General features: G+C 32.3%; 2 protein-coding genes across 6 annotated transcripts; both read right to left on the bottom strand.

The window, feature by feature from the left end:
- Positions 1-2,047: 2,047 nt before the first annotated feature.
- On the bottom strand, positions 2,048-3,325 carry LOC120254110. The gene is made up of 3 exons (XM_039262258.1): positions 3,133-3,325; positions 2,834-3,010; positions 2,048-2,390 (listed from the first exon to the last, which is right to left on the bottom strand). Exons 1-3 carry the CDS (start codon positions 3,282-3,284, stop codon positions 2,165-2,167), a joined length of 555 nt encoding a protein of 184 aa, XP_039118192.1. The 5' UTR covers positions 3,285-3,325; the 3' UTR covers positions 2,048-2,164.
- Positions 3,132-11,547, bottom strand: LOC120254079. 5 transcript variants are annotated; one of them, XM_039262225.1, is made up of 15 exons: positions 11,504-11,547; positions 11,326-11,392; positions 10,316-10,363; positions 10,164-10,212; positions 10,007-10,055; positions 8,953-9,023; positions 8,510-8,568; positions 8,166-8,261; positions 7,149-7,206; positions 5,860-5,996; positions 5,712-5,768; positions 4,688-4,785; positions 4,225-4,424; positions 4,074-4,134; positions 3,132-3,384 (listed from the first exon to the last, which is right to left on the bottom strand). In XM_039262225.1, the coding sequence occupies exons 2-15, from the start codon at positions 11,383-11,385 to the stop codon at positions 3,351-3,353; spliced, it is 1,077 nt and encodes a 358-aa protein (XP_039118159.1). In that variant the 5' UTR covers positions 11,386-11,392; positions 11,504-11,547; the 3' UTR covers positions 3,132-3,350. The 5 variants fall into 5 exon arrangements, with proteins under 5 accessions (XP_039118159.1, XP_039118182.1, XP_039118184.1 ...); XM_039262233.1 differs by lacking the exon at positions 3,132-3,384 and having other exon boundaries at positions 3,862-4,134; XM_039262241.1 differs by lacking the exons at positions 3,132-3,384; positions 4,074-4,134; positions 4,225-4,424 and having other exon boundaries at positions 4,684-4,785.
- Positions 11,548-14,590: the final 3,043 nt, after the last annotated feature.

Genomic DNA, 14,590 nt, shown 5'->3' with positions numbered 1-14,590 from the left:
TTGGATGAGATTTGAGGAGAGGGAGAAGTGGCGAGCTCGGGAGAGGATTTGGAGGAGGGTGTGGAGGGAGTTTGGTGAGGAGTGGGGAAGAGAATGGAGGAAGAGAGAGAGGGCGGTGGAGGAGGGGGAATGGGAGAGGAGGAGGCGAGAGAGGAGGTCGGAGAGGAGGGAAGGGGTCAGGGAGAGGTGAGGGAAGAGGTGGGAAGGAGATGGGTGGCCGGTGATTAGCTTGAAGAGATGGTCGGCGCCGTCGCCGGCGCCGGAGAGGGGAGCTCGTGTTGAACGCTTGAGAAGTAGCATCGTTGCACTATGTTCTCACTCATTCTATTCACATTTTTTAATTACATAAAAACTCAAATATTTAAACTAGTTTTGCAGTTTTTTTCAGTTTTTTCTTTAGGACGCGATTCATATTGCAAAAACATTAATTCTAGGTGAACCCATCACATTTTTTTATCTAATTTTATTTTTTTTTTATGGGTTAGTCTGCGGAGTTTCGCTCGAGTCTCATTCTTGGCATTTTCAGGGTAGAATTGCTTCTTAAGTTCTCTCTTGAAATCGTCAAAAGAGTTTACAGCGAAAGTATCTCTTTCGATATCCCTACATCGTAGCCTCCACTAAATTATTGCGGCATCAATGAGATAGAGAGTTGTATAATCAACTTTCTTGGCCGCCTCCACGTCAAGAACCTTGTAATATTGATCTAGTCCCCATAAGAAGTTGTCGATGTCATTGGTGTTTCTAGTCCCATTGTAGATTTTGGGTGTAGGTACCTCGACTTTTGGTGATGCTGGAATGACAACGTTTGCTCTTTGGGCAATTGCCTTCTTCCATAATGCGAGCTCCTCTTCTACTTCCTTCACTTTGGTGATGATCCTTACAGGTTTTTCTTCAATAAGAATAACTTTGGATTGGAGAGTCTCCTCCAAGCTTTTCACATTGTTGAGGCACTTTGAGGTGACTATGTTGAGTGCACCTTGCATCTCCTTCCGTAACTCTTCACGCCCATTCTTGAGTTCCCAAATTCGATGATCAATATCATCAAACCACTCTTGCCTTTCAGCCACCACAAGCTCCATTTTTCATAGCCTTGCGTTCATTTTTGCCATAATGTCTCTAGAGCTCAACCTTTCCTTGTAGTGTTATTTCTCTTTAGCAACTTGGGTTATATCACTTTGAGAGCCTGACATTTTCACAAGCAAGATATAAGTACAAGAAAAACCAAAGCTCTTAAACTAGCTGTCACAAGCTTGTTCTTTTGTCTAGGTTCTGTGCCGCCCTTGGTCAATATTCTACACGGCCAAGGCAATCTTCTACCTTTGGTTAGTCACAAATACAAACTTGCAAAAATGAAATAAAAGTCTTGACAAAGAGAATTAAAGTATGTAAGTAATAATACAAGTAACACAAGCAAATTAGGAGGAAACTCAATTATATTAGCAATGCTTCTTACAATGCTTTCTTGTGTGGTTTTACAAGGTGTCTTTGAGGGTTTTTACAGACCCTCACTAAATAAATGAATAGCTATAATCAATTTAATCCAAAGGGTCTCATAAATGGAATTGGTAACACCTACCACCAATAATTCATCCCACCAACTCCCAATAATATTCCTTATCTACTACCACATATTCTCTACCTACTATCACATCATGACAAATGTATAGTAAAGTCATTTTTTTTTTTATGTTATATTTTCTTTCTATTTCCTTTTGCACTTTCTATTATTTGTGGTAGTTTTACTTATCTTTGTTGTATTCTATTTAGTTCATTACATTCAGCACTGTTTATAACATTGTTGAAGAATTGTTGAATCTATTGTTCACTTTACTATTTATACAATTGGGTGACGTTGAATTTGAATCCAACAACTGATATCAAGATGTCCGTAATTTTTTTATTAACAAGCGTCCATAAAAAACCAACACTCATATATATATATATATATATATATATATATATATATATATATATATATTACCCTCCCCAACCAAAAACCCTCAAATTTCTAACTAATATTACACTTCCATTCCAATATCAAAGAGTATAAATAGTATACATATATGCATTATGAAACTAAAAAACTTCTAAAGAAGAAAAAAAGGAAAACTTTTACAACAAAACCATGCATATTGCATACACAAAAACTATGATATGAATAAATTCAATAATCATCTTCATCTTCATCCCTTTGTCTTGTAAATCTTCTTAAAACATTAGCAATGATACCAAAAACAACAATGGCAGCAAAGAGCTCAAAGCCTCCTCCAAATCCAACAGCAACACTTGGCCCCGGAACAAAGAATGTAAAAGGTGACCAACCATATCCACCATATCCATATCCTCCCACCAATGGAGGTGCAATTGGTGGGTTAATGAAAATGTTTGTCCTGTTTCACATCCAACAAAAATAAAAAAAAAAAAATATATATATATATATAAGTATATGTTATTTTTACAAAATAATTGTTGTTTACTGTGCTTTAGTAGAGGTATATATAGAGTACCGGTAATCTAGAGATGTCTTTAAATTTAACAATCTAGAGACGTCCATAACAACTATTAGATTATCATCTAACAGTTGTTTTATTATAATGCTAACCCTTGAAGGTGGGGTTAGAAATGAAACAACAGCCGTTAAATCAAGATGGGTGATCTAACGGTTACTGTGAAAACGTCTCCAAAAAATTTAATTAATAAATGATATATTGTTTTAATTAACCACTAATAATAAGATAGAGGAAAAGAATAGTACTTGAAATCACACAAAGAAGTAGTTTAATGAGTTGTTCTGATGATAAGATGGTACCAAAAGTAAGAAGTAAGAAAGAACCTGGAATTGTTGATCCGGGGACCGGAAGATCTCGGTGGCGCCGGCGACCGGAAAGCCTGACCACCAACTCTGCCGCCGGTCTTGGCTGCAGTGGCGTCCTGCACCGGTGTGACAGCTAGAACTCCGGCAGCTAATGTCACCATAGCTAGTTTAGCAAGCTTCAACTCATCCTTCTTCCTGATCTCTCCAACCATATATATATATATATATATATATAACAGAAAGATAAGATTATATAAAAAAAGAAAGTATATAAGATTGTGAAATTGAATGAATGAATAGTGAAGAGAGAGGCATACAATTGGGAATGGTTGGGGTGGTGGATGGATGCAGTGGTGCATGGGAGAAGAGAGAGTGGATGGGATTTGTAATTGAGCTTAGTGATTGGCCTGAGAGGGTTGCCGGTGAGGAAACTGGGATGGAATTGGATGGAGATGGTGGCCATGATCATTGTGCTTTGGAGCTTCACCTTCTTCTTCTTCTTCTTCTTCTTCTTCTTTCATTCATACTGGGAGGCTTATCTTTGTTGAGATTGAAATGTTGCCACGTGGCTGATAATTAGTGGCTGATATAAGTTTCTAGAGACAGATCTTTTTCCTCTTGTTGATTTTTTTTAGTTAAATTTTTTTTCTCAAAATTTAAACAAACACATCCAAGCGTACATCCGAATACATGCACAGACGTAAAGCTAATATCACAACACATATCAAATACATATATATAAACTATGGAATTAAAACCTCAAACAAAAATTCAATAATAAAAAAAAAAATCGATTTTTTAGGATCTTTTTTTTCTTCAAAATGAATAAATAAAGATAGAATCAGATCGATTCTCAAAATGCCTTTTTGAATCCTACTCAATGTTAATGACATAACCATCTCACACAAGAGTCAATGACAATAGAATAAAAGATCGTTGGTAAATTATAAAATTATTTGTATTATAGAAAAAATAATAATTTTTTTTTTTTCTATTGGCTGTTTAGGAAGAATTGGAATGGAAATTTAGAACGAGCTCAGAAAGAATGAAACCTAATTATCAGAAAACTAGATTCAATTTGTTAAAAAGGATTACACAAGTCAATCAATCCATAGATCATGCTTCATGTCATCTAAAGCCACCACATTTGCTGATTAAGCTAAAATCTCATAGAAAAATTTACAGATGCAAATGAAATGCGGATTTCACATCATTCTTCTTGGTAGCATTGATTTTTAAGATCAAATTCTACACTGACCCGGTATGTGAAAAGATTTGCTCAAGCACTCGAGGCAAATTCAGCACAATTTCGGCGTATGCTGAAAAAAAAGAAACAAAGATTAGGGTTCTGTCAGAAAGGTGGAATGCTTGTTGTTTGGAAATTAGGGCAAAAAAGGATGATGGAGAACCTTCTGGCAAGCTCATGGTTCGCAAGGCATCCTCGGCATAAGAAAGGCGAGAAGGAATTGATTTGGCGACTGTTGCTCCACTTCCTTTTTTGTCGGTTATCAAAGCCTTCTTGGACGGATGAATAGGCCATGCTAATACCCTAATTCGGCTCGGTAATACAGAAACAAGATCCGCGTATCTCAGACTGACAGTCACCTTGCTACACCAGAAAAAGAAATATATATATTTCAGAAGAATGTCGGAGGTGGTCAACATGTTCTTTATATTATAACAGCTCTTGTCAAAGATGAAAAGAAAATGGTCAAGTTCCATGGGTTGTTCGGTTGGGGAAAATTACAACAAACGAAACATAAAGTATTCATAGACCAGATGAGTTCAATCATAGCACTCCTAATCATGAAAGAGAAATGGCAAAGTCTTACTTGAAATCATTCTTAGTCATACAGAAATTTAGGCACTTACCAATCAAAATCATCCAGCACAAATTCAATTAAATTGTATGTCAGACTGTGAAATAGCTCTCCAATTTGATTTCCATACAATTCCTTTATAAGACGGACCTACATAAAGTTTAAGACAAAAGAATCAGGTAAAATGTGCCAAACAGATGCTTAATTGATATGTTTTTTCTTTTTCTTTTTTTTTTTAAACAAATAAAGAGTTTGAAAGGGAGATGCATGAGTGACAAGAAGAAACAAACTATATGACAGTTCTAGTTCTTCGACAGAAACCAAATATATAGGGTGAAAAGCATTAAAATACTCTGATTACTAAAGAATATTTATACATGATCATGGTCACCAAATCTAAAAAGAAGAAACATTTCCAAACTAAATATTTCTTTTCCAACACGTAACTTCTTCATATGTAACAAGAAACTAAGCAGAGGCATAAACACAAGGCCAACCTTTAGCAACCAAATCCCTTGCTATAACCTAACATTAAAAGTCATGCATATCCAACTTCCACTTATCCATGTGAAGTGAATTTTCCACCATAATAGGCATTCCATAACAATGTACATAAAAGATTATATGCTTGTCAGGATCAATGCCAGAACAAAACCCACACTTAACTCAAAAGTTATTATGCAAAATAGGATAGAACACAATACAGATAATGCAGTGAGCTAGCATACTTCAATCAGCAGAAAGAATTTCTCCCAAAAAATATACATATATTCTAAAAAAATACCTGATCAAGTTATAAATGGTGTGTTCTTCTTTTATTACAAGTATAGTGCAACTTAATGCGAATCTAGGTTCTGCCAGGTGCCAGGCATTCCATTGTGTAAAATCATATGATTAAGCTTCTGATTAAGATGTAAAATTGCCAAATCTCATGATATCATCAATGTGATTCATGGATATCTGTATCTGATCTCGATTAAAGGGAGACAGCCCTTGACTGCTCAGGAAGATACTAGAGCATAAGAATTTCAATACAAGTCAAACCACATCTGACAATAAGAAATAAACACTTTTACCTGCTCTCTTCTGTCAACATATGACTGCAAAAGCGCTCCAACATAATCGATGAATTTCTGGAATTGCAGCATACATGAGGATACTTATAACAAACTTGATAAAACAAGAAATGGAGCAGGCAGAGTAACACAGAAGAGACCAACCCACCATTGCATTAGACGAGAGGAAATCATTCTCTGCCTCTCTAATAGGTAAAAAAAATGGAATTGTGTGCTCAATTACAGTCAATTTTTCAAGAAACGATTTGCTTTCGAGCACACAATGGAAAGTTTCACAGGGCTCTCCTGAAAAAACAAGGATATCTTTTCTCAGGTTTCAAGCAACAAATGGCAGAATTTTATCATAATCTCACCATGTAGAATTGCAAACAGCATTTAAAGAAAACATTATAATTTGAAATCCAGGAGTGTATTTAGTATGCCATTCTTAAAAAGATAAAGGAAATAGAAAAACATCATTTTGTTACAAGATACCATGAATGAAATGCAAGCATCTGCATCTACATGGAAATATTAAAAATTGAGCATTGCCAAGACAAAACAAGAAAAGAAGAGATTGATCAAGTAAGCAAGTGATGTGCTTCTTCCCTAGTAACAAGGCCAGGGAAGAAGAAACCATCCTCAAATAAAATAGGAAAAATATAAAAAATAAAGAGAAAAATAAGAAAACGATAAAATGGCAGTTGTGTTAGTTCCATTTTCGCAGGAGTCAATGTTTTCAAGTGAGCCACACAAAGAAAATTAATGAACTAGAGTTAATTTCATCAACCAGGTATACTCCATTATAAGTAGGGGTGAGCATTATTCGGAAAAACCGAATATCAAACCCGAACCAAACCGAATAAGAAATTCGGTTCACGAATTTTTTTTTTGTTTGGTTTGGTAACAATTTTATTGATAATTTGGTATTTGGTTTGGTTTTGTTGTAAAATAATTCGGTGTAACCGAAACCGAACCGAATAAATTACATACATTAAAAAAATATATATGTTGTATAAGTCATATATTAATATTATTAATTTATAAGCCCATTACCATTATCACCAAGGTCCCAAACCCAAATGGGCCAGGTCCAGTATTACTATATAATAATCATATTAATTTACAAAATTTCGGTTTAATAACCAAACCGAAAAATTACAAATGATTTAAAAGCATTTTTATAAAATTTCAGTTAAATAACAAATTTCGGTTAATAACCGAACCGAAAGATTTCGGTTTGGTTAATTTCAGTTTTTCCCCTCTCATTTTTTAATGTAATTTGGTTCGGTTAACCGATAATTCGGTTCGGTTACCGATGCTCTGCCCTAATTATAAAACATTGATTATATGTGCACAAAGTTATACATGACTTGAGTGAAGATCATTAAATTTTCTATACAATTAAACAACAATTTATAAACCACAAAAGTATGCAAGCCTCGTGAAACAAAGTACCGGCAAAAGATGTCTCATATTGTATGCCTATCCTAGAACCTTCCAAACAAAAGAGTACCTGCCCAAAAAATCAGTTAACAATGGAATGAGTAAGAATATATAAACAAACATTTACATGAGTTTGTATATATATTTTTCTGGCAGTGTCCACATCTCTGATTTTCATTAACTTCAAGTGTCAGATGCTCTACGGGTTAAGCAGGTAGACAATTGCTTTTTCATGGATCAGATTTAAACACACACACAAAGGCAGACACCAAAAATATGAGAAAGGATAATTATAATAGATAGCATTAAAAAAATCTATTAAAGTACTAATTGCACTGGTCATAACACTAGGAATAAAAATAAACTAAGGGACAAGTCCATGTTTGAAGTGTCCAACAAGGAATACCATCAAACACTGCCACTGAATGATATTATTTTATTGGCATCATATGTAAAAAATAAGAAATTGAAATATAAAATAAAACCTCAAACAAGATTGTTCTCTAACTGAAGAGTTAGACCCCGCCTAATCCAAATGAAGCAATATAATATTAAAAACAACTAGGAACTGATCAAATTTCAAATGCAGATAATTCTAATACAACTAGAAATATGTTACTTTACTGAACAAAACATAATATTTGAGGTGTTAGTGTTTGTTAACTTGATCGCAACCATATCTAACTTTCATATGGAAGATTTCTACAACCCAACCTTTTGAGTCGTAAAAGCAAAGTATTGTCTGAAGTCAACCGATATTGCAATTCAACAGTAGAAAAAATATTAACCTTGTTCTACTTCTACTAAACATTTCAGCATCTTAACATTTTGAAAAAAATTTATGTTAACCCAAAAAGACATACCTGGTGAATGTGACATAGCTATTATGACAAAAACAAACAGTATTGACACAATATAAACGTCAAAATGGACACTAATAGAACTTGTTTCAAAGAAGAAAAAACACTACCATAAAAGGACATGAGGCCAACATAGGTAGACCTTTGAAGAGCATCAGCTAATAATCACCTTGTTTCCAATTCTATAAGAAGGTTTCTCATTGAAATGAGGATCCAGAGGCATGCCAGTTTGACCCATTGCTTTTCTATCAGCTTCCATGTGGACCTGGTCTACAAGATCAAGGCAGTTAGTTCCTAGCTTTAGCACATAATCAAGAACAAGTTAAAAACTAGCATCAATGGCTTCAAAATTTTTTGGCATATAGGATTAAAAAAGAATTCTTAAATTCAGAAAATTAATCCCTTAAGATATCAAGTTCTCTATTTGAATAAAAATGCATAACTGACTGAAATAAAATTAAAACAATCACAAGAAAGATAACCAAAGGCCTCAAGAGCACAAGCTAGCAATACCCTTTCTCGAATTGTGGCTAATAATCCATCATTCCACTGCTCAGCCTCCAAAAGAATTTCTGCAAAAAAAAATTCACTGTATGTAGTTTGTATGTAACAAAAAAATGCACCACAATTAGAGCGACAATACCATAATTGCAAAGCTACAAAAGAAATGAAAAGAAACCTTCTTATGATTCTTTGCCATGATGGATGCCACAATTCCTTAACTACCTTTCCCATGAAACCATTAGGAGTTTGCCATAATTTATCCAAAGTGAAGAAAATAATAGAGAAGCTATTGGGAAAGTATGCAAGTAGAGCTTCATGAAAATTGATATGAAAGAATAAAAGCTGTTATTGGCATTCTATGACCAAAAAAAAATACTGAAGAATAAATCAAAATGAACAAAAGTTTGCTTGTAAACTATAGGACTCTGCACACATTAATCATATATAAATACCTTCACTTTGAGCAACTCGCGCAGCTTCAAAGTCCTTTAGCAAACGCTCATAGATCATTTTATCAGAATCTCTATAAAACAGCAAAGGTAAAAGACATTTAGTCTTCATTTCGTCAGAAAAAAATTTAGTATCTCATACGAAATGGAACAACTTATGTTCAATGGAAGAATTATAATATTCACACTGACTAAAAATTTTGAGCAGTAAAGAAATTTAGGAAAAATAGCAACTTCAAACATTGCAATCTAAACATCTTTCACAGTTCTTAATGGAAGTGAAACCATATAGAAAAGCAATTAGTTGCAAAACTACGTGAAAATGAGGCTGGGATGTCTTCAAGAAGCAAACTTCTTCATATGTCAGGCAGAATAGAAGCCCATTGACTCACTTAAAGCCAATAATTGAAGATAATTTTAACAAAAAAGAGATTTATCTAGACTTCAATTCGCAATTGCAAATTACTGGAACAAAAATATCAGAAACATCAATTACAATGCCAACACATGTCATTTTAGCAAGCAGTATTAAACAATGTACACAAAAAATGCAGGTGGAGAATCAAGTAGCTGTTTAAGAAGCATAGCATATCTGCAGGCTTTGATACTAGGCACAGAGGAACACTGTCCGCATGCCCCAATCAGTCTCCTGTCCTTGGAAATTTCTCAAGGAACATTTAAAAAAGCATTATCCCATAAAAAGTTAACATGTGAAGTTGGAAATCAATGACACGGCATTCTACCAGACAGAATAGGATCTAGATCTCTTTTGTTTCTTCGCCAAATTGTTTTCATCCAAAATTAGATATAATTCAGAACTTATATGGTACTAAAGAGGGAGAGAATAACATGAGAGGACATAAGAAAGGCTAATATATTAATGTCAATAGATTCACATATTTGGCAGGTCAATAATGGGGCATGATGAATCATGAATACAGATTTTAAATAAATAAATAAATAAATAATGGAAACTAATCATTGACAAAAGGATCCAATGTTACATGAAGAAGATATATGGTACCACTAATCACAAATTATCCCAAAATTGGACTACCTTGACAAGCGGTCCTTCAAGTCTTCATATCTCTTGAGAACCTTTGACACTGAAAAGAGAGCATTTCAAAAACTCCACCATTAGAATAGCATAGCCAATATTTTTTAATAAAAACATATTACAACAACAATTCTATTGCCATTAATGTAAATCCCACATCTTTCCCTTGAAGCCTCCAAGCTACGATCATCTTCCCTAGCAAAGTTCTGCAAGGCATGACATAATTCATTAGATCCTCCAAGAGTTTACAAGGAAAGCCTTTAGCATAAAACATGGGAAAACAAAACTAAGGAATACAACGCTACGTACAATGCCATCTGTTACTGCATCTGCACGCGCCCTCAATTGTTCGAGTTGCTGTAGCACATGAATGACAATGTAATTAGCATATGTTTCAGAGAAAAAAAAAATTGACATCAACATAAAGTAAATATCAGTTTCAAATCATATACTCCAATTTCATAAATAAAGGCTCATAAAGACAAACAACTACAGATTACAAAATATAGTTTGATCACAATCAAAATAACAATAACGACAACAACAACAACAACAACAACAACAACATATAAGATTATTCATGTTATCCTTGGATTCATACATTGTTCTCAAGACACTTAACCTTCTTTCCTGACAAACTATATGCCAGATATGTTGTATAGTGTATACAGACAAGAAGTTCAAGTAATTTATTAACAGCCATATGGAAGAAAAAAAAAAAAGTAATCAAACACATCCAACATATTTAACCTAAAAATTTTAGGTTAAAAGTTAATCCGACCAGAAAGACAGAATAACCATGTGTTTAAACCTCTCACTCAAAAACCCTATGCATACAGAATCTCACAAGAAAAGGTTTAAGTAGGCAAAAGCTTGAATCATGCCAGTTACAAACAAAATCCTGACAGACTTGGTGTCCCATCTCTATCCACACCATGAATTCAACTCAGACTAAAAAAGATAAACCAAATCAAATCAATACAACACATTAATTTTCTTTAATATTGTCTCTCCTGCACACAAATTTGAAAGAAGTTCCCAATCTCTTCCTTGCAAAAGGCAATCCTAGCAAACCAACTTCACAAATAATCAAAAACCAATTCACTCTACACATTAACAACAACAAAAAACTCAAGATTTTCATCACCACAGAAGCTTCATCATTAGCGCAAACACATTCATTCCCAATTCTCAAAATCACTCCAATTCATCAAAAGAGATTTCATTTTAAAAAAAAACACAAAATCCCTGATTCAAGTAATCAATGCATTCAATGATTCACAAAATCAGACAACCAAATGGTTGAGAAAATTTAGGACCTTGAAAGGATTTCTCCTTCCGCCTTTCCTTCTCCCAGATTCATCGGTATCACTATCCATCCCACAACTGCATCAATGCGCAATGCATGCAAAGAAATCAAAACATTAGATCAAAAACAAAGAAAAATTTGCTAAAAAAATAGCTCAAAAAAAGAAAAACTAGGGTTTTATCGCGCACATCTTCGGAACGCGAGGGAGGACGAGAATGCAAACCAGTCGACAAAACGGGTCGGATTCGAAAGAAGGCATTATATAGAGTAGGATCCGATAAGGTTATCGGATCATTAAGTAGCATCCGATATCAGGTTCGGATCCGATATCTATTTATCTATTTTTTTTCCTCTCAATCAAGCTAAATTAAACATTAAAATTATATTGTTATTTTTTTTCTCATGATATGCCAGCCTAAACATGTTGTAAATTATTATTATAAATAAATTATCAATCAATATTTTAAATAAATGTTAAAAAAATAAATTATTTGTTTTATAACACTATTGATTATAAATACACAATAAAATAGGGCACAAAATTATATGCTTGGTATTTTTAAAAATGGTTATTCATGTTTTTTAAATTTTTCTTATTAAACGAACACAGTTTTAATTTCACTAAATAAATTATATAATAAATTAGTAAATAATATTTTTTTTAACTCAATATTAATATTGATTGTGATTTAAGAATAATTTATCAACTAAAAGTATAACTTGGAGTTTTCAGGGTATCATGCAGATATGGCCAGTCATGTAACGGACTCCTAACTCTAAGTTCCTTGCTCGGGTGTGCCATAATCTCTTCAAGTGATTTTCAATATTTTATTGTTTGTCTATTTTTTACAGTGTATTGGTTCAATATTTATTTTTATGTGTTTAATTTCATGTGTTTTTTTAGTTATTTCATTTTCTGGTTATTGCAGTTTTTTGTTTCATCATATTTCACTTATGGTGGACTATTGTCTTAATTTGTATAATTCTTGTTGGTCATTTTACTCATTCATATTTCTTGTTTATTAAAATGAACGTGGTTAAAAATAAAAAATAAAAAATTTAGTCAAACTAAGTTTATTTATAAGAGTATTCATATTACATTTTTTTAATATATTATCTCTTTTGTCACATTTATTTATTTTTAATAGCAAAATTTAGTTTATCTATTTTTAAAATAATAAAATAACTATATTATTAATTTATAAAAATTAAATAAATCACGTTTTCATTAAAAAAAATTAAAATACTATTACAAATAAATAATAAAAACTAAACTAACTATCTAAAGGTATGTCATATTCATATATACACACATATATATATATATATATATATATACATATGAGAAAAGGTTCTCTGTGGACGTGCATAGACGTCCACATAGAGCTACAGTAATGCTAACCTTTAGCTGCAGTAGAGCTAATCTTAAATTAATGAGTTCATTAGTTTTAATTTTGTTTTTACTGTACAACCCATTTTTTACTGTACTACTGTTCATAAGCATAGCAACACTGTTCATTGAATAGTGTCCGACCGTTGGATCGAAATCCAGCAGTCCAAAGCAACGTTCACAGATTTTTAATCTGTGAACGTGCATAGAGGATTGATCCTATATATATATATATATATATTTATAATAGTAGCATCGATCTTAATAAAAAGAGAATATTAATTTCATATGAGATATATATAACATTAAAAAAATTATCAAAATATTTCATATATTCAAAAGTGAAGTTGTAAAAAATAATAAGTGTTTTAACAGAGTTTGAGTCTAAATCCAAGATAGCGGATTTATGGTGAGAGTGCCAAAGTAAGGCATGTTTTGAATAATGTAAGTTTATTAATTAATGGAAGCAAGAGTCAATCATAATCAAAGGAAAATGGCAATTGAATTTTAAGAGCATGTTAAATGTTCCTGAATGATTCAATCCATGCTTATGATTAATTCAATCATTCATTGAAGGAATTGATTTGCATGTGATACGTGGCATGACATTAATACAATTTATGAAGTTTATACCAATAATGTATTTACCATTGCATTATTCTCTTGGCAAGTTTCCTAGTTGCCGAGTCATGCATGGCACATCAATCGCCACGTAAAGCTTCATAACTTAATTATTAGTTAGAATATCTTATGGAATTAACCAATCATTTCATTTTTAACTTATTATTATTTTTAAAAAAATATATATAACAGTGTTTTAGTACAAGAAATCCGACAATTTTGATGTTGATAGTGAAGAGTCATTTAATATTAATTTTTTGGATTTTAATATTTAATACACTCTCACCGATTATTTTTACTTGTTTACAGGATTAAAAAATTAATTAAATTGGTTAATAATCTAAATTTTATAATAAAGTATATTAATATTCTAAAATTATATTTATTTAATGTTTGATAGTGATGAGCCATTTAATATGAAATTTTTGGATTTTATTATACTTGTTTAACAAGATTAAAAAAATAAATTAATATTAATTAATAATTTAAAATTTATAATAAAGTATACTAAAATACTATTTTTTTATTTAAAAATATAATTTAATAGAACATATATGATTTATTGAAACGTGTAGAATAAATTTAGAAAACCTATATTTAATGTTTCTTAAATTTTTTAAATAAATAAGTAAAAAAAGTAAATAAAAACTTTGAAATGAGAGAAGTAAAAAGGTGGGAAGAATTAATTCATTAAACTTGATTTTAAATTTTTAACTAAGTTATTTAAATGTGGAATTAATACAACACAAGTCAACCATTGGATAAATTTAAATTGATAATGAAGTGAGCCATGGGTCAAATCTCCCACAGATTGTCGACTGTCATATCTTTATATTCAAAAAAAACATCTATTATTAAGTAATACAACACAAAAGTGGATGAAGGTGAGAAAGAATTGGCGGATTAATCTTCTAAAAATATTTATTTCATGAAATTTTCCTAGTAAATAATAAAGAAAAAAAAGTAAATATTGAGTGACCTTGGCAAACGAGACAAATTTCATTGGTTAGTGTAAGACATCTTGCATGCGTGTCGGTTTCTTGGTCACTTTTTGGGGTGCATGTCATAATCCGAATGCGACGCACCGCTTTCGTAACTGCCTGTCCACGTGTTAAAAGCCATGCTTGTTTCCACCTGTCCAAGGGAAACCGTTTCTCTTCCTTTTTTTCATACGTTCCCGTTTCCATCTTCACTAACGGGTTCTATATTCCCAATTCGCATCCGCACCGCCTAAAGAAAAAAGAATAAATATAAATATATATTA

The sequence above is a fragment of the Dioscorea cayenensis genome, chromosome 3, assembly GCF_009730915.1.
Source record: "Dioscorea cayenensis subsp. rotundata cultivar TDr96_F1 chromosome 3, TDr96_F1_v2_PseudoChromosome.rev07_lg8_w22 25.fasta, whole genome shotgun sequence".
NCBI lineage: Eukaryota > Viridiplantae > Streptophyta > Magnoliopsida > Dioscoreales > Dioscoreaceae > Dioscorea > Dioscorea cayenensis.
Note: the sequence above shows the minus strand (reverse complement) of the source record. Positions and strands in the feature narration are given on the sequence as shown.

Excerpts from the sequence above, each read along its gene's own strand:
- LOC120254110 (XM_039262258.1), bottom strand. The coding sequence starts at position 3,284 with ATGATCATGGCCACCATCTCCATCCAATTCCATCCCAGTTTCCTCACC. Across the intron at positions 3,011-3,132 it reads CACCCCAACCATTCCCAATT|GAAGAAGGATGAGTTGAAGC; the intron begins GTATGCCTCTCT and ends TGGAGAGATCAG. Across the intron at positions 2,391-2,833 it reads CCCCGGATCAACAATTCCAG|GACAAACATTTTCATTAACC; the intron begins GTTCTTTCTTAC and ends GATGTGAAACAG.
- LOC120254079 (XM_039262225.1), bottom strand. The coding sequence starts at position 11,385 with ATGGATAGTGATACCGATGAATCTGGGAGAAGGAAAGGCGGAAGGAGA. Across the intron at positions 5,769-5,859 it reads TCCTCTCGTCTAATGCAATG|AAATTCATCGATTATGTTGG; the intron begins GTGGGTTGGTCT and ends CTGCAATTCCAG. Across the intron at positions 4,786-5,711 it reads ATGTTGACAGAAGAGAGCAG|GTCCGTCTTATAAAGGAATT; the intron begins GTAAAAGTGTTT and ends AACTTTATGTAG.